This window comes from Condylura cristata, unplaced genomic scaffold, assembly GCF_000260355.1.
Source record: "Condylura cristata isolate star-nosed mole 26May11 unplaced genomic scaffold, ConCri1.0 scaffold00017, whole genome shotgun sequence".
Lineage (NCBI taxonomy): Eukaryota > Metazoa > Chordata > Mammalia > Eulipotyphla > Talpidae > Condylura > Condylura cristata.
Genome location: NW_004567118.1, coordinates 27572675 through 27590924, shown reverse-complemented (window position 1 = coordinate 27590924; position 18250 = coordinate 27572675). Strand labels below are relative to the sequence as shown.

At 41.9% G+C, this 18250-nt stretch overlaps 1 protein-coding gene across 1 annotated transcript in view; it reads left to right on the top strand.

The window, feature by feature from the left end:
- Positions 1-18250, top strand: part of CFAP52 (cilia and flagella associated protein 52) — a 28752-nt gene that overhangs the window by 2910 nt on the left and 7592 nt on the right. The window contains exons 2-10 of the mRNA XM_004685086.2: positions 1138-1337; positions 1707-1843; positions 3505-3633; positions 5761-5860; positions 6674-6790; positions 7703-7803; positions 10791-10961; positions 13028-13176; positions 15800-15945. Coding sequence (XP_004685143.1) covers positions 1138-1337; positions 1707-1843; positions 3505-3633; positions 5761-5860; positions 6674-6790; positions 7703-7803; positions 10791-10961; positions 13028-13176; positions 15800-15945 — 1250 coding nt within the window. The remainder of the gene's footprint in view (positions 1-1137; positions 1338-1706; positions 1844-3504; positions 3634-5760; positions 5861-6673; positions 6791-7702; positions 7804-10790; positions 10962-13027; positions 13177-15799; positions 15946-18250) is intronic.

Genomic DNA, 18250 nt, shown 5'->3' with positions numbered 1-18250 from the left:
AGCTAAATTTCAAACCTCAGATTCCTGGTAGAATGGTATCTTGTTTCGAATATAATTTGCCCCCCCCCCATTACTTGTAAAGTTGCATATACTTTTATATGTTTATTGACTTTAGAATTTTTCCTTCACAAATTGTCTGTTCCTATACTTTGCAAATTTGTCTGTTGGGCTGTTTTTTGGGGGTTTTTTTTGTCATTTGGTAATGGTTTTTTTGCATATTCTAGATACATTTTTTGTTAAATACATTGCAAATGTCTTCTCCTGGTTTTGGGTTTTTCTTTTTATTTTGTCTTTTGCCTCCAGAAGTTTTTAATTCAGACCTAAAGTCAGAATGTGAATTTTAATCAAATCTCCTAGGGATTTTATACATATTCAAGTCTGAGAAGAGATGTACAAGACTACTAGTAATCCAGTGTATCTCTATTTCACTACCTTCTTGTCAGTGAAAAGAAATTACAGATGACCACCCCCCCCACTTACTTTAGTTGAAGTAAGGCCTAGTCTAAAAAGCATCCTCTTTTGTACTTAAAAATTAAAAAAAAAAAAAACCCTCTGGTGGTGCAATGGGTTAGAGCACAGCATTGCAAGCTAGCCACAGCTGCCTCAGTGTGAGTTCTATCCCAAGCCCCAGAGGCCATCCACATGGCACAATAAACCTCTCCAGTCTTGCCTGCTGCTCCCCTCAGCAGTATACTTCATCAATTTACCTGCTCAGCTCCCCAATCTGTGTTTAGTGAATCCTCTCACCACCTCTGGTCTTCTGGCCTATACCCCAATTCTGTATGCATGAATGAATAAAAAAAATTTTTTTTCTTTTTTTTAAAGATTTATTTATTCATATGGAACTGGGGTACAGGCCAGAGATGTGGAGGGTGAAAGGATTCACCAGAGACAGAGAGGAGAGCAGAACAGGCAGATCGACGAAGTACACTGCTGAGGGGAGCAGCAGGCAGGTCAGGAGAGGTCTGCCTCGACATGTGGATCTCCCCTGGGGTAGGCGGGGATCGAACTCATGCGGAAGTGGCTTTTAGCTTCTCAGTGCTGTGCTTTAACCCGCTGCAACACCAGGGAGGGCCCTGAATAAAAAAATTTTTTAAAGAATTGCGAGTATGATAATTTTTAATGTCTCTCTTTTAGGACATGTGCCAGCAGGCCTGAAATGTCATCCTGATGAGGAGCATCTGATTTACCCTCTGGGTTGCACAATCCTCATTCAGTCAATAAATACCCTAGACCAGAATTTTCTACATGGTCACGGCAACAATGTCTCCTGTGTGGCCATTTCTGCAAGAGGAACTTACATTGCCTCGGGACAAGTCACATTCATGGGATTCAAGGTGAAAAATCGAAAATAAGTCTTTGGCTATTGATTTCCCTGTGTCTCCCGGAAAACCTTCTCATTGCAGCTTAGCCCTGTGCAGCTACGTCTCCACCCTTCATCCTTTCAAGTGCTCTTTGAACTAATTCCTTCAGAGAGAGTGAAGACATCTACTGTTTTTACACCAACTGTTGCAACTAGTAAGGGATGATGCTCGGGAGCAAAAGTCCCTGCTTAACACTGCTTCTGTTGTATTGCTCTCATGTTTGTAAGACATTTTCTAATATCTAGAAAAGTGACAGTGCTGAGAGTTTTTCCTGAGAGCAGTCCTAGTTCCTCACATTCCTTTGAAGCCTGTCTAGGCTCTGACAGTGTATTTTTCCCTCAGGCAGATATCATTTTGTGGGATTATACGAAAAGGGAGCTGATTGCTCGACTATCACTTCACAAGGGCAAAATTGAGGCTCTGGCCTTTTCACCAAATGACCTGTACTTGGTATCACTTGGCGGCCCAGATGATGGAAGGTAATGAACAAAATATCTTTACTTATTTTCCACCAGGCATGCTCTCTTCTCTTAATATCCTCCATTGACCCCTCTGAATTTGAATGCACATCATGTGCAAAACCTATGTGGAAAACACTAGAATTGAGGGTGGTTCTTATCCTAAGCCCTGAAACCTATTGGCACATTTTAGAAAATTACCAAATGCCTGATTCTAACAGACTTCAATTTGATTGACCTAGGTTTTAGGAATTACAGAAACTTCCCAGGTGATTTTACGTGCAACTGAATTTGAGAATTGTTGCTATAAAAGAATGATGATGAGATTATCATCATCATCATTGTAATCAAAGACAATAGCTAATTTTTGAACATTTACTGTGTGACAGGTGTGTGTCGAATGTTTTAACTGCATTATCTCATTTAAGCTTCACAGCAGCTCCAGGAGACATGCACTGTTGAGGCTGTATAACAGATGAGAGTCAAAGTCACAGCTGCTAAGAAGCAGAGCTGGGAAACAACCTCTGGCAGCGTGAATTCAAATACCATGTATTTAACTTGCCAAGATGTGATCTTTACCCTCTAGAACTCACAGTTAAATTTGGCAGGCAGAAAATTACATATAAATGAAATTGAGGAAAGGTCTTTCTGGTGGTACGGGGTTAGTCTCAGTGCTATCAAGCTGTTGCCAGCCACTGCAGCATGAGTTTGAACCCTGGCCAGGGAGTTAGCTCTCATGGTGCAGCAGACCTCTCCTGACCCGTTCACGGTGCCCCTCAGCAGTGTATTTCAGTTGATCTGCCTGTTCTGCTCCCTGCTCTGTCTGGTGAATCCTCTTATCACCTGCACTTCTGGCCTACACCCCAGTTCTTATATGTATAAATAAATAAAAATCTTTCTTTTAAAAAAGAAATGGCAGGGGTGAGGGGGTGGGGAAGGTGGGTACTTAAAAGATTGCATTGGGGAGAACAATGCAGTCCATATCCCTATGTAAATGCTAAAGGAACATGTCTGTGGAAGAAAATAACAACACCTGAGGTTTAAAACTTTGTGCACTTGTATGGATATGTCCTTGTTTGAGTGTCACAGGTTTATTACAAAGGAAATTTACATTCATTTGTATTGGTATATTTATTCCTCTCATCATAGTGTGAATCAGCAAAATCTACATGAAATTTCCTCCTTTAAGAGTCATCCCTTCCTGTATCATACCTTTCCTGGAACTGGTCCCCTTTGTCTATTTGAAAGAAATGTATCCAGAAATCATCTGTTCACATTCCCAGCTCAGCTTAAAGCAATTGTTCTCAACTTGGGCACATACTGGAATGACCTGTTGAAATGTTCACAATGCTGATGTCTAGAGTAACCTACTTATGACACTTTCTATCATTAAAATTACCTTAATACAGTACAGGGACAATACCTGAGAGGAGAAAGCATTCATTGTACAAAAATGATGATGTAAAATATATATAAAAAATTAAAGTAATTTAAAAAATTACTTTACTATCCATGTTCTGAAACAAGCAGCTTTCCTGAAGCAGGGGCATCTTGATGGAGGGGACATACAGGAAGATCTCACTCTTTGCATAACAATGTGGTGCCACATTCTTTTTAGAACTGCTTCTTATGCTGAAAGCCAAGGTTTCCTCTGACTCCCCTGGTCCCTCTCCTTTTGGCAGCGTGGTGGTGTGGAGCATCGCCAAGAGAGAAGCCATCTGTGGCAGCCCGGCCGCGGGCCTCAACGTGGGGAACGCCACCACCGTCATTTTCTCCAAGTGCCGTGATGAGATGTTCGTCACTGCTGGAAAGTAAGTGTCTGAGGCCAGGCTGCTCAGGACTCACTGTGTTGGCTTGTGCAGAAATCATTCTGATTTGGGGGAAATATCTTGGAGAAATATCTTTCCACAATTTGGTAGTTAAAAATCCATCTATGACCAGTAAGAGGCAATTGTGATGGTCCAGGAAAGAAACAATGGAAGCCTTGACCCAAAGGCATGGTGAAGGTGGTGAGATACCACCAGAGCTTCTGCATGGTAGAGTCTTGACTAAAGTTAAACTTTCTGAGTGATCAGGTGTGGAGTGAGAGAAACAGGTGTCAGGTGGACTCCAAGACTTGATCAAGTCATCTCATAAATGTGCAGATCTACTTACAAGTCATCTCATAAATGTGCAGATCTATTATTCAGAGGCTATGAAACAAAATGATCAGTGGGGAAATGTATTAGGACAGTACTCTAATCCTAAAGCACATGGTCGTGTCCTCCCCATCTTCAGAGACCACCAGTCCTTAAGGTCTTAAAGCCCTTCAGTTCCAGGATGGTTTGTTTTACGGGGTCTTCCTGCTTCTGTTGTTTAAGCAACAGAGACTCACCCATTCGGATAGCCAGGTATGGTGTTTCTTCAGGAATCAAAACTTGAATTTAAACAAGACAATTTATATCTAGGCTTTAATTTCATATGCCATTGATAGCTGAGAAAAAGTTAGCACTCTTAAGTAAGATTTCTGGTATGGCTCCCATGTAACTGAATTCATCATCATGGTCCTAATTTTAGGTATTCCATTATATACCTGCAAATTCCAATACCCCATCCCATTTACATGTACCAGGAAAGCTATAGAAAAACTGATTGTTTTAAATTTAGAAAGTACCTTTAAAACAGCTAATGAACACTTACTTGGTATATTGTTCTGTGGGTCAAAAAAAAAAGAAGACTGAACTTGATCAATATATATATATTTTAAGTTACTCTCTATTGTGAGAAACTATTGTGATGTTGGCTTTGCCATTTTTATATAATATTATTCATTTAGGTTAACACAAGAGACAATGACTACCAACTATATGCCAATTCTTGTATGAGTTACTGGTTTTGTTTGCCTTTTAGTTGCTTAGCCTTATTTCTTCTTCCGTGGAGACATGATGAAGTACTTTCTTTGAAAAATATCCTTGCAACTCAATAACTTGAACAAAACAAAACTTAATGAACTCTATCTTGCCTCTAAAGTGTTTAATTGCAAATTTTTGTATTTGTCTGTTTTTGCTTCAGTGTGTAGAATATTTGTTTCAAAACTAGAAAGGAGAGCATGGATTCTTGTTCTCCTGCATGTAGACTATTCATTTTCACATTTCAAAAGTGATCATGACCTCTCCTTTATAGGATAGTGGTGAGGATCAAATGGAAGATCAGAGATAGAACCTTGGACCTTACCATATCCTCAAAAGTTCTAATCTCATCTCCTTCAAAATAATAGAAAGCAAAGAAGAGATGAAATGGTTACTAATGGGTATATTTTTTAAATAGTCCTGAAGTTGTTTATTTTTATTCACACTTATCATGCCTTGAATTCATAAAGTGTGGGTTCCAACCACTCAGTCTCCTCTCCATTAGTTCTCACAAAGTGTGACTCTCTAGGTAAAGCTAGCAGGTGCTTTAATTGAACCCAAGTACCATTTTCGCTCACAAATGTCAAAAAGTACTTCAGCTCCTTAGAGTGTTTAAAATGTTCAACACTGGCCATCCCTGGTGGTGCAGAGGGTTGAAGCACAGCACTAAGAAACTTAAGCCACTTCCACATGAGTTCGATCCCCGCCTGCCCTGGAGGAGATCCACATGGCGCAGCAGACCTCTCCTGACCCGCCCACTGCTCCCCTCAGCAGTGTACTTCAGCTATCTGCCTGTTCTGCTCTCCTCTCTGTCTCTGGTGAATCCTCTCACCCTCTGCATCTCTGGCCTGTACCCCAGTTCTATATGAATAAATAAATAAATCTTTAAAAAAAAAAAGTTCAACACTAACATCAAACCTCTTGACAAGAATCTTGCTACTGACTTGTTTGTTTACAACAATGACCAAATGTGTCAGTCAACTTGGCAATACTGGAAATTGGCAATTCCCTAAGTGGGTATCCATTTGATTGTGAATTTCTTTTCTACAGTGGGACAATTCGAGTTTGGGAACTGGATCTCCCAAATAGGAAAATCTGGCCTACTGAGTGTCAAACTGGGCAGATGAAGCGTATAGTCATGAGTATCACTGTAAGTATTACTTTAAGTAACTATTAGTACAAGTTCCTGTTAACAGTCCTGCCCCAGGAGTGTGTATGGGTGTGTGAACCTTGGGCTGTGGGTAGGAAGTGGGGTCAGGACATATATGACCTATTGATTGAGGAGGTACAGGTGTGAGAGAGTGTGACTTCTGGAATTCCCTTCAGAAGCCAAAGAAGAGATGCCTGGATACAATTCTGGGTGGGTTTTGGTTTGCTGGGCCCTGGGCAACCTGCCTCTCTTGCAGGGAAGCTATGGAGTCAGCAAGTATTCAGAGCCCACAAAATGTCCTCATGCCACTCATGGTATTCCTGCCACTGGAACTAAAGTTTCTAATAATGAAATTCATTGTGGAAATACAGTCTCTTCCATAAAGAGAAATTGTTCATAAATTTTTAATGTGAATTCACATGTTTAATTCTATTCTCCATTTACTTGTTCCTTCTGTTTAGTCAGTTAGTGAATATAAACACTGGAAAGTATGAGACAAAGTAAATGTATGTTCTCTTTGGAGCAGCACACCTTCTTCCTTGGGGTCCTTGGAAGGGTTCTCAGAAGTTGGAACAAACATCAGTCACAGGTAGATACAGGCTAATTGAAACCTAACATTTCCTCATGTTCTGTGTTTGGGTCCTCAGAACTGTTCTTACCCATCTGGGAGTCCTAGAACATAGAAGTAGCCTTGAGCACGTTTCTGGACCTTCTTGTGATTTCAGAGAAAGCCCATTCCATGCCTGATCTGGAGCTACTAGGCATCGTTGAGGAATCCCATGTCTTCAGGTGTATTTTCTTTCTGATCCCCAGATGTCCAATGATGACAGCTTTTTCTACCTTGGTACCACGACTGGAGACATTCTAAAAATGAACCCTAGGACCAAATTGCTGGCCGACACTGGACCTATGAAGGACAAATATAGTCTGGTGAGTAGAGACCATCAAGTTTGCTCTGCCCTGCTGTTTCCTAGTGATTTCTTCCCTCCAGTGCCAGCACAGACATTTGTTAGAAGAGTCTGTGAAACAAAGAAAAAGTCTGTGATGTACCCAAGAACTTGTCTAAAATTGTAAGGTGCAATGACTAGTTCTCTGAGCCTTCATTCCTGATTTATAATCAGGACAAAGACACTCCTAGGTGTTTGGGAAACCAAAACCATACCATACCTTTTATTTTTTTTAACACCTTCAAAATATAGGAATTAATATTATTGTACCTGTGCTTATGTCTTTTGTTCTAAGTGAATTGTAGTGAATGTAAAAGTGTGAATATTTTTTAAGATTTATTTTTTTTAAGATTTATTTATTTATGCATACAGAACTGGCGTACAGGCCAAAGGTGCAGGGGTGGTGAGAGAATTCACCATAGTCAGAGTGGGGAGCAGAACAGGCAGATCAATGAAGTACACTGCTGAGGGGAGCAGCAGGTGAGACAGGAGAGGTCTGCCATGCCATGTGGATCACCTCCAGGCAAGAATCTCACTTGCACCAAAGCGGCCTCCTCTAGCTTCACAGTGATGCACTTTAACCCGCTGCGCCACCACGGAGGGCCAAAACAGTGTGAATTTTTGATATAGTCAAAATGCACAGGTGGCTTTAAAGGGAAGAAGTTTGTTGAAGCAAGTTGCATCTTTTAAGAACTGAAGAGCTATTTTCTGAATCAACTTATTGTTGACACTGCCTGGGGGGTCATCAGAAGCAATGCTTTTTTAGGTTCTTTTAAGTAAAATTCCAGTGTGGTGACACTCATGGGCTTGGTTGTGCTTATTGTGCCATGTCATACACTGATTCTTTATGATTAAATCATTTGACATTTTCCTTAATGCTGCTTTTTTCCGCTAGGGAGTGTCAGCTGTCAAGTCCCTGAAGATGGGAGGTTTGTTGGTGGGCTCTGGAGCTGGCTTGCTGGTCTTCTGTAAAAGCCCCAGCTATAAACCTATCAAGTAAGTTTTAGGTCCGTCAGGGATGGGATGGAGTGACACTCAGCAGAAGGAGGTTTGCTAAAGCCAGCGACTGAGTAATACTGGCAGCATGGTATTTAAATTAAAGAACTCATCCTGCTGTTGAGTGAGTAGTTGGAATCATAATAGATGGTGATTCTTTGCCAGTGAAATGACATTGAGCTGCGTTGCATCAAGCCAAAGTAGTCCCCTATGGATACTGCCCTTCTAATAAGTGCACAAATGTGTCAGTTATTACTTAGCAAATACATTGAACCATGTCATAGGACATGTGCTGTTATAAATTTCTTTAAACTTTCAATGTCAGTTTCTTCAATGATAATATTATGCAATAGCGTAGTGTTAGGTACTCAAGCTTGGCGTTAATGCATTTGAACACAAGATTTAATGCAAATAACCAGTAGTCACAGCTATCTCTATGTGCCAGACACAGTGCGGTATGCTTTTCATGGCTTATCTAATTAAATAAATGAAATAATATCTTCTACATTGTCATTAACAGTTGTTAAATAAGTACCCCCTCCATCCAAACCAGTGTGCTAGCTGCTGTTAAGAAACTAAAGAATAATAAAATAGAATCCTTTGTCTCCCAGAATGTACACTCTTGGTTAGGGTTAGGAAATAAGATATATGAGATGACCACTAGAAAATAACATAATGTGTAAGCACAAACCTCATTGTTGTAGAGAAAATCAGAAAAGGGAGTAATCCCTTGCTGGGGTGGGGAAGTCAGGAAAGGTACTTTACAGAGGAGCAGAGGAAGAACTTGAACTTAAGTCCAACAATAGCCAGACACCTTTAGCACACACATTCCATGTAGCCTCTGATAGCTCTGAGGGACCCAGAGGGCATTATCTATGCATATAGCAATGTGCATCAGCTGTCTTCATTCAGTCTAAGTATCAGGAGCAACTCTAGGTATTTGGGATCTGTTAATGCATAAATCAAGAAAAAGACAAGAAAAAAAAAAAGAATTCCTGCTCTCATGGAACTTACATTCTAGCAGGATGAGAAAGACTATATATGATTAAAGAAAATAAGTATACAATATTAAAGGGTGTTGGTACAGTAGTAACTAGTGGAATAACGTGTACTGTAAATAGGATGAGAGTTTGAAGCAGGAGAAGAGACAGGCTGAAATTTAAATCCCAGTGCTCAATCAGAGTAGGGCCTCCCTGGTGGTGCAAGCAGTTAAGTCTCGGCATTATGAAGCTATTGTAGCCACTGCATTATGAGTTCAATCCCCAGCCACGGTGCTGACCCTCATGACACAGCAGACCTCTCCTGTCCTACCCACTGCTCCCCTCAGCAGTGTATTTCAATCCATCTGCCTGTTCTGCTCCCCCCTCTGTTTCTGGTAAGTCCACTTACCCCTTGCACCTCTTGCCTATACCCTAGTTCTTGTATGCATAAATAAATATAAGTCTTAGTGAGAATATATTGGACCAGTTTTGTATTTGAATGAAGGAAAATAAGGGAGGGAGGCAACTTTGGTGTTGGGCAGATTCTGGATATGTGGAAGTGTAGAAAAGTAGCCTGCTATTTCAACCCTTGTTTTTAATACACCACTGTTCCTATTGTAATAATTAGATGCAAAGCAATGATTATAAAATTTGTGCCATATATGTCTCCAAATAACCTTGTATGAGCACATGGTCTCCCATGAATGCAGTTACTTCTGTCTCCTAGGAGACTGATAATCTTAGTAGACGAGAGGGTAGCTCACACGGGGAGTCATGGTGACTAGAAAGATATTAAGTGCACATGGAACAGCCCACAGCACATCAGAGATGTTTGGCCTTGCCCCTTTCACCCTGGCTTCATCCAGATGCCCTAGCCGGTGTTATTGGCTGGCATCTACAGCTGATGTGTGTTACTTCTATTCTCTCTAATCTTCACAGCAACTATCTAAAGGATTATTCTGTAGCTAAGTAAACAGTCTTTAGTTAGTAAAACAACTGAGATATGACTTGGGGTTTTTCCTTTCTTCACTAATTGCTCTATGTACCACCAAGAAAGGAATCTTTCTCAAAATATTTACCACACGCCACAACTCCCACTGAATTCTTAAACTAAATTATCAAAACTAAATTAGTCACAGAGTGAGGCTGAATTTGTTTAGATGTGTGTGTGTGTGTGTGTGTGTGTGTGTGTTTGGGGATCAGGAGGACCTGAAAAGTTGAATATAACATAATCTAAGTTCCGATGAAGAGAGAGACGATTAATATTTTATTTCTTCCTGTCTCTATTATTCACTTAAAATAACTATACTTACATTTTATATTCCAATCATTTCCTTAATGTACACATTATAAACATTTTCAACATTACTATATAACCTCTTTCTGTTATTATGACAAGATACATATATATCTGGTTAATCGGGAAAGTCATGAAGCATTTTTGCTTAAAAAATATAGAAAAAATACATCACAACTTTCCTAAAAACTCAATACTATAAAGGCTTTTAAACTTGGCTTTAATGGCTGGGCACATAATTGCAATTTGCCAATATTGCTTAATTGCTGGCCTGGAGGTCATGTAACAATTCATTGCAACTGAATATTTATATTGTTTCCAACTTTTCACTCTTTTAAGAAAGGTCAGAATAATAGCACTTGAAATAAAGGTTTCCCCTCCCTGATTTGGGGATCATTCCCAAGAAATAGAATTAGCAAAGTATTTAATTGCGAGGCTTATTTGTTCCCATATGCCTGTCTGGAATGATCTACCCATACCCTGCTTTTGTTGCATGGTCCACTTCAGACTGTATCTCTGATGCAGCTTCTGTGGCTCTGGTACCCTCCCTGGCTTCTTCCTTTACTCACCAGGGGCACCAACACTGCGAGTGACTCCTGCGTTTCCCACTGTGTCACCTCCTGGAAGACATGTTGATCATCATGTGTCTGATATGTGTCCTCTCTAACGCTACAGCATGAATCTACTTCACTTTTTGCTTCTTCTTAAAGGAAGCTCCAGTTACAAGGTGGCATCACTTCTATCTCACTTCGAGGGGAAGGACACCATTTTTTCGTAGGAACTGAAGAATCACACATTTATCGTATCACCTTCACAGATTTCAAAGAGACTCTCATTGCGACTTGTCACTTTGAGGCTGTCCTGGACATTGTCTTTCCATTGTAAGTAGAGAAGGAAAATGTTTCTGCCCTTTTAAAGGAAATTTTAATTCATTCATATATTTTCAGCATGTATTAATACTATTGTGATTGTTTCCTTCCTGAAAATTTTACATTGTAAAAGACATGGAATCAACCCCAATGCCCCAAAAGTGGATGACTAGATTAAAAAGATGTGGTACTGGCCCTCCCTGGTGGCGCAGCGGGTTAAGCACTGCACTAAGAAACTAAAGCCACTTCCGCATGAGTTCGATCCCCGCCTACCCTGGAGGAGATCCACATGTCGAGGCAGACCTCTCCTGACCCGCCCGCTGCTCCCCTCAGCAGTGTATTTGGTCGATCTGCCTGTTCTGCTCCCCGCTCTGTCTCTGGTGAATCCTCTCACCCTCCGCATCTCTGGCCTGTACCCCAGTTCTCTACGAATAATAATAAAAAAAAGATGTGGTACATATACACAATGGAATAGTACTCAGCAACAACAAAAAAAAATTGCACATGCCTTTTGCAACAACATGGATGGAGCTAGAAAAGATCATGCTAAGTGAAATAAGCCAGAAAGAAAAGGAAAAATACCGGATAGTTTCACTCATAGCAGGAGCATAAAGGACCAGGGGAGAAAAATAATAAAATGAACAACTATACACCAGAGACATTTTACAGGGGTGGAGTGGGGAATGGGATCAAAAATGGGGTTGGAGGGAAGTGCACTGGACTATGGTGATGGCAAACAGGTGAGTTGGTGATGGGAAGCCCACAGGGACTACAACTGAGATGGGAAAAGGCACAAAAATAAGCTATTATATATATTTTTTAAAGTAAAAAAAAATTTCCATTGTAGCAAATTATGTTAAAAGACGTTCTACAGCCTTCCCCACACAGCCACATTAGTTTTCACAATTCAAATTTGGGCTTCTGTAGAATGTGGACTTTCCCAAAAAAACCATCCTGGAAAGGGTCAAAGACTAGTCTGGGAAAAGCTTAGTGGTGCCTTTTTTACAAATTACTTTCAAGACTTCTCTTGGGTCTTCCAGATTTGGCATTCTTTGTGGTGATAGATCTTCTGGACTGGGTTGCTATATTTCCTAGTCTATCCCATAGAAAATAAGTGAACCATCAGTAGTTTCAAAAGAGCTCACTTCAGTCACAGTTTGCTTGTAATTGACACTGAAACAGGTTTTGTTTTTGGTGAGTCACTCAAGTTGGTCAGATAGCTTTTGCTCTGAACTTCCTCAGTATTTAGCTTAAATTTACATCACTGTTCATTAGGTAGCCAGGCTCACTAAGGAAACTTAATCCCTAGAATCATGAGATGTAGTTTTGAGTCGATGTAGTTTTTAGTCCCTGAGTCATTGTAACTATGTTCCTTCAATTATTTCTGATGGTCAACAGACCAGTGCTTCTCCTCCATGGATCTTGACTTGAACATTGATTCATTTCCCTTCGTCTTGCTTCCTCCCTCTTCTTGGTGGTTTGGTAGCATCAACCTGTAAAATCATTTAACCTTGGTGCCTCTTTCAGTAACTATGTTTTCAATCTCCTAGGTAGTTATTAATTTATTCAGGTTTTGTACTCCTGTTCCTTTTATTGAATTTTTTCATATAAATCCATACCATGAAGTTTACCCATTTAGAGTGAGTAAATTAATGTGGGTTTTTTTTTTGCTTGTTTTTGCTCATTTACACAGTTGTGCCACCATCACCTTAATCTAACTTTAGAACATCTCATTATCTCAAAAATCAACCTATTGCAGTCACTATTCTCCCACCCACCCCCTCCCCTGCTGAGTTGTAGAGACCACAGAGACTCAGAGGAAGAACATGGGGCATGAATGGGCATCTCCTTTATTTTATCCTAACACTTCCCAAGGGGAAAAGACTACAAAAGATTGTTCACACATTAACTGAAGTCATCAAATGCCATTTTGCACAAGAAATCTGTAAGGACATCCAACCTTGAGGTAACTGGCATCGAAGGCTTTCTTCCCTGCATTTGCACTTTGACATGTTAGTTAGTCAAACATGCATCTAGGAAACACCGTATCTCTCATTCTCTCCATGGCTTCTTTGCAGTGGCACTAATGAGCTGTTTGCCACCTGTGCCAAGAAGGACATCAGAGTGTGGCACACGCTGTCAAACAGGGAGCTGTTGCGGATCACTGTGCCCAACATGACCTGCCATGGGATCGATTTCATGAGAGATGGCAAGAGCATCATTTCTGGTAAAGTCAACACACCCATATTTGGCTTCAGGCTCTGATACAGGCCTTGGTTTTGGTCATTCTCATTTGGCATGTCTCTACATGTAGATAACTGGGAACAGCCTCCCAGTGTCCACTCACTCCTAACATCTGATCTAGCCTCTCTTTGGAGTTCCCTTCTAGCTAGAAGACTTTCAGAGCTGGGATGAAAGAAATGGTAATTTCTCCTCTCCCAAATTGCTGCCTATGGCATGTAGCTTTCACTCTAGCAGGGAGACTTAGTGATTCTATTACAAGGTGATTGAGACCTTAGTAAGTACAGGGAGCTTGTATTAGAACCCCTTCTGTTGTCCAGGAGATAAATACCTGATTTAAACTGAGTTATGTCTCAAAATTTAGGTTTTTTTAAAAAATTTTTTTTAAAAAATTACTTATTCATACAGAACTGGGGTACAGGCCAGAAGTGCAGGAGTGGTGAGAGGACTCACCAGAGACAGAGTGGGGAGCAGAACAGGTAGATCGATGAAGTACACTGCTGAGGGAAGCAGCGGGCAGGTCAGGAGAGGTTTGCCGCGACATGTGGTCAGCTCCTGGGTGGGGGATTGAACTCGCACTGAAGCAGCTACAGCAAGCTTGCAGAGTGCTGTGTCCTAACCTGTTGCACCACCAGAGAGGGCCTCAAAACTTATTTTTAATTTAATTTTATGTCAACATACTTAAATGTAAATGATTTTCTACATCTAAATATCCCAGTATCTCTGAAAATAACTTCCTGTAAAATAATAACTCCTCAATGTTTTCTTCATTCAATCCCTCTGTAAACTTCCCTGCTGGTCAAAAACTGAATTCTCTGGTTTATTTAAATGAAGTCAGGTGCATCTCTAGCTGTAGCTATTAAAATAGTGATATCAGGAGCCCATTTCAGCCCTCTTTTCTTGGTTCTGTCTCTTACATGTTGGCTTTTCTCTTGGGCAGGCTTTCTCCAGATAGGAGTCACCAGGAGCTCTAGTATTACTTAGAATTAACAAACCCTTGGGTCAAAAGTCATGAGTCATTATCCCTGCTTTACACCCCACATCCATTTACCCCAATGGCTCACTTCAGAGTATTCCCAAGGTTCTATCATTTCTCATCCTCTCTACTCTCATTCTTACTACTATCTCCTCTCCCCTGGATTTTTCTAGAAGCTTACTACCAGGTCTCCCTGCTTCTACCCTTGCTCACCACCCTGCTCTCCCAGTCTATTCACTCAAGTCAGAAGTCTCTTTTGAAAAGGTATCAATCAGATCATGTCTCTAGGGCTCAAAGATCTTCTACTCTTCAGAAGCAAAGGAAAAAGTTTTTTCCTATAAGACCCTACCTGTCTTCCTCTCCTCCACCACCTCTATCTTCTTACCTCTGACTTTGTCTCTTTACCTCTCATCCCTTCTATTCATGGTTGCTGCTTTGCTATGACTCAAATATACTGTTTACAGGCCTTTGCCTGAACTCTTTGATCTGGAATGTTCTTTCCCCAGATAGCCCCATGCTCACTGTATTACTCCCTTTCTTCCTCAAGTCTTTGCTGAAATGGGGATCTACGATGAGTATCCTATGTAAAATTGCTGTGGTCAAGAGCTGACACTAAAACTGATGAGAAGGAGCCAGTGACATGAAGACCTAGGGGAAGAACATTCCAGCAGGGAGAACAGCAAATGTAAAGGCCCAGAGGTGGAAAATTTCTTGGTGTGTTTGAGGAATAGAAAGAGGGACAGTGTGTCTGGAGGTTAATAAGTAAGTTTGGGCTCAGGGGAGTGATAATAGAAGAGGTCAAAGAGGCACCTACAATGTAGAGACCAGTTACTATGGAGGATAAAGGAGTTGGCTTTATATAAGTGTAGTCAAAGCGTAGTGGGAAACCTTTCAACAGTTCTTGATTCAAGGAGGTGGTATGGTTTAAGAGATTCACCCTGATCCCTTATAGATAGCTGATTAGAAGAGTCTAAGCAAGAGTCTAAGGCAAAGGAGGGGGTTGTTATAATCCAGGAGAGAGAGACTGTTGTCAGCCAAGGTGATCTCACTGGAGGGGTTGAGAACTGACTGGTCAGGTTTGGGATGTTTTTCAATTGTAGAGCTGACGGGATGTGCGGATGGTTGGATATTGGGCTGGTGTGGGTAGGTGGGGTAGAGAATAATCAAGGGTGACACTGAAGTCGTTGCCTTGAGCAACTGCAGCTGGTGATAACTTGCATAGAGCGGTGGAAGATGGTGGGGGTGGGCAAAGGCGCATCAGGCTCAGAGGTGGAGGAGGGCTGATGTTAAATTGTCCGTTATCAGCTGGCTCATAGAATGCACAAGTTTTGTGGCTCATAGGAGAGGTGAGAGCTGGCCTCCTTCTCTCCTCCCCTGACCCCTAACCACCTTTCTGTGGTGTGGAGTGTACCTGGAGCTTCAACTAGAGCAAACTACACATTTTCCTCAACCATGTGACCAATTTAAGAACTCAGGAAAATGTGACTCCTGGCAGATGGTGAGGGATCAGCCTCTTTCCATCCTCATACTGCTTCCCAATTCTGACTTGAATTTATACTTTAGGAGACAAAAATCTGCAGAGAGAGGGTAAGTACACTGACCCTGTCTGCCTTGTGTTGTCCTTTCATCTCAGCCTGGAACGATGGTAAAATCCGAGCCTTTGCCCCAGAGACAGGCCGGTTGCTGTATGTCATTAACAACGCCCACAGGATCGGAGTGACGGCCATCGCTACCACCAGCGACTGCAAAAGGGTCATCAGCGGTGGCGGGGAAGGGGAGGTATTGTTCTTCAAAGCAGAATCTTTAAAGCCCTCTAAAGCCCTCGATTTAGAGGAAGACACATGCGACTTTTAAATATTTCCTTGTACTAGGAGTCAGGCAAGAGCAAGTTAAGCTTTTTTTTCTTACATTGTTGTTCATTTTTGTATACTGTTTCCCTTTGTGTGGCTCTCCACCCACATTCCATCCCGCTCCCTGTGTCTTCACCCCCAACTCTGACCACTCCAACTCCTCCCTTGCTACATGCTCTAGCTGGTCGCCCTACAAGCTTTGTACTTGTGATGGAAACGTGTCTGTCTCCTGGATGAAGACTGCGGCAGACCAGGTTGCTCGGGTCCCCAGGGTGACTGGGAGGCAGATAGTGGGGCAGAGCCACTCAGGAACCCTTTGTTGGGCAGGTGTGTGGAGTGGTTCTCCAAACTCTTGATTCTGGAGCCTCTTTGGTATAGGAGATTGCCCTGTTTCCTCCAGTCTGGTGGGGTCTCTGGGCTCCATGCTTCCTCCTTCACAGTCATCCATTCTGGTGACTGTCACATGATGCTGCATCTGAGTCTTATATAATTCTGGTGCTGGGAACCCAGCTCCCTGCCACTGAAGTGGTGAAGTCCCCACTGGGGACAGTCCCCACTGGGGACAGACCCCTGCAGACCCCACTGGGGACAGACCCCTGGACAACCCCTGGTTGGTCCAGCTCCTCTTGTCTCCTTTTGTGGTGTCCAGTCTTTCCCTGGGTCCCCAGTCACAGCTCTGATGTTAGGAAGGGGGGAAGCCTCGCTCATATGGCTGGCATCTCTGGGCTTGAGGAGGGTCTCCACCCCAGAGGTATTGTAGGCGGAGCTCACATGTGAGGTCACCACACCAGCTCATCTAGGAGCAAGTTAAAATTCTGATGAAACCCTAAAGAACATCATAAATTGAAGTTCTGGTAATATAAGTACACGTGTTCACAGAAAGGACATTTAAGATACACACATGAAAGCCTTCCGTATGGAATCAGTGAAGAATCCAAATTGCCTTTATCTTGTAAAGCAGATGATTTACAAGTCTTATAGAAACAATTTTTAGAACAATTTTTTAATCTACAAAGATACTTTGGACTTCATATTAAAATGCTTAAATATGACCTTTTCTTTCCCATTTAAAAACTTAGTGATATGTCAACTACATTTCAGTGACTATCAATATATGCATGTTCTACACTTGATAGTAGCAATCTGAGAGGCATTCTTCAAAATTTTCAGAAGGCCCCGCTGAGAAGTCAAATACTCATTGACATAGCAGTTATGTTAATAATGAAGACAGAACATTTTTTTTTTCTTTCTCATCTCCATGAATCATAAGAACAGCTTAGCAGGGAGAAGAAAGGTACAGCATCCTGGATGTAGCCTTGAGCAGAGTTTGGGCCAGCACATCCTTGTCTGGGTTCTGGAGTCACACTGACTGCGTTCAGACTTTATCTCCCAACAATTCCCAGCTGTGTGACCCAGGATATGGTCATTATCTCCCTGTGCTTTCACATTCCTGTGTGTAAAATGAAGATAGTCTCCTACTAGTGAGATATTTTACGCTTTGTTTTGTACCAAGTCTTCAAACCCTGGTGTGCATTTCACATCCAGCATACACCTCTACCTGGACTGGCCAGACTGCAGATGCTCCAGAGCCTAGCCCTCACCCAGCCCCACCCCTTGCCCCTATTCTAGGCATTCTGCTCCCGTCTAAGCATTCTCCAACTCCCCCCTCCCGCCCCCTTCCATGTGTCCTGTTGCTGACACCCTCAGCATCCTCTTTAGCCCTCAGCCTTGTGGGGCATCTGACTTGTTGATGCCCAAATTTGATGTCAGCAAATCTGCATTCTGGGTGCTGGGTGCCTGAATTGGAGATGATGAGAGTTGCTGGAGGGGTCACACATCTCTTGTCACTGGGGGCACTGCTCAGCCATCCTCTCATGGTCCTCTTCTTCCCAGCCTACACAACTACTACAGACTTCCTTTCCAAAAGACAGTGTTCAGGGTCTTTGGGAAAAAAACAAATTGTGTGCTCTGATCTCTGTGCTGTAGTTACCCACATATACAAGTACTTGCATTTCATTGGAAAATGGCCACGCCCTGAGTTGCAAAGACCGTATCCTACCACTCTACCTCCTAGCCCCTAGCATCTCCCACAACTAAGGAACCAAAAATTCTAGTCCTGGGGCTGTTTGGCTGGTGCCACACTGTACTAGTTAGATAATTTAAATTCTACCCGCACTGAAGATTACAGCATGTGAATACATGGTAGGATTTCAAGGTTGGAAATTTCTTTGATA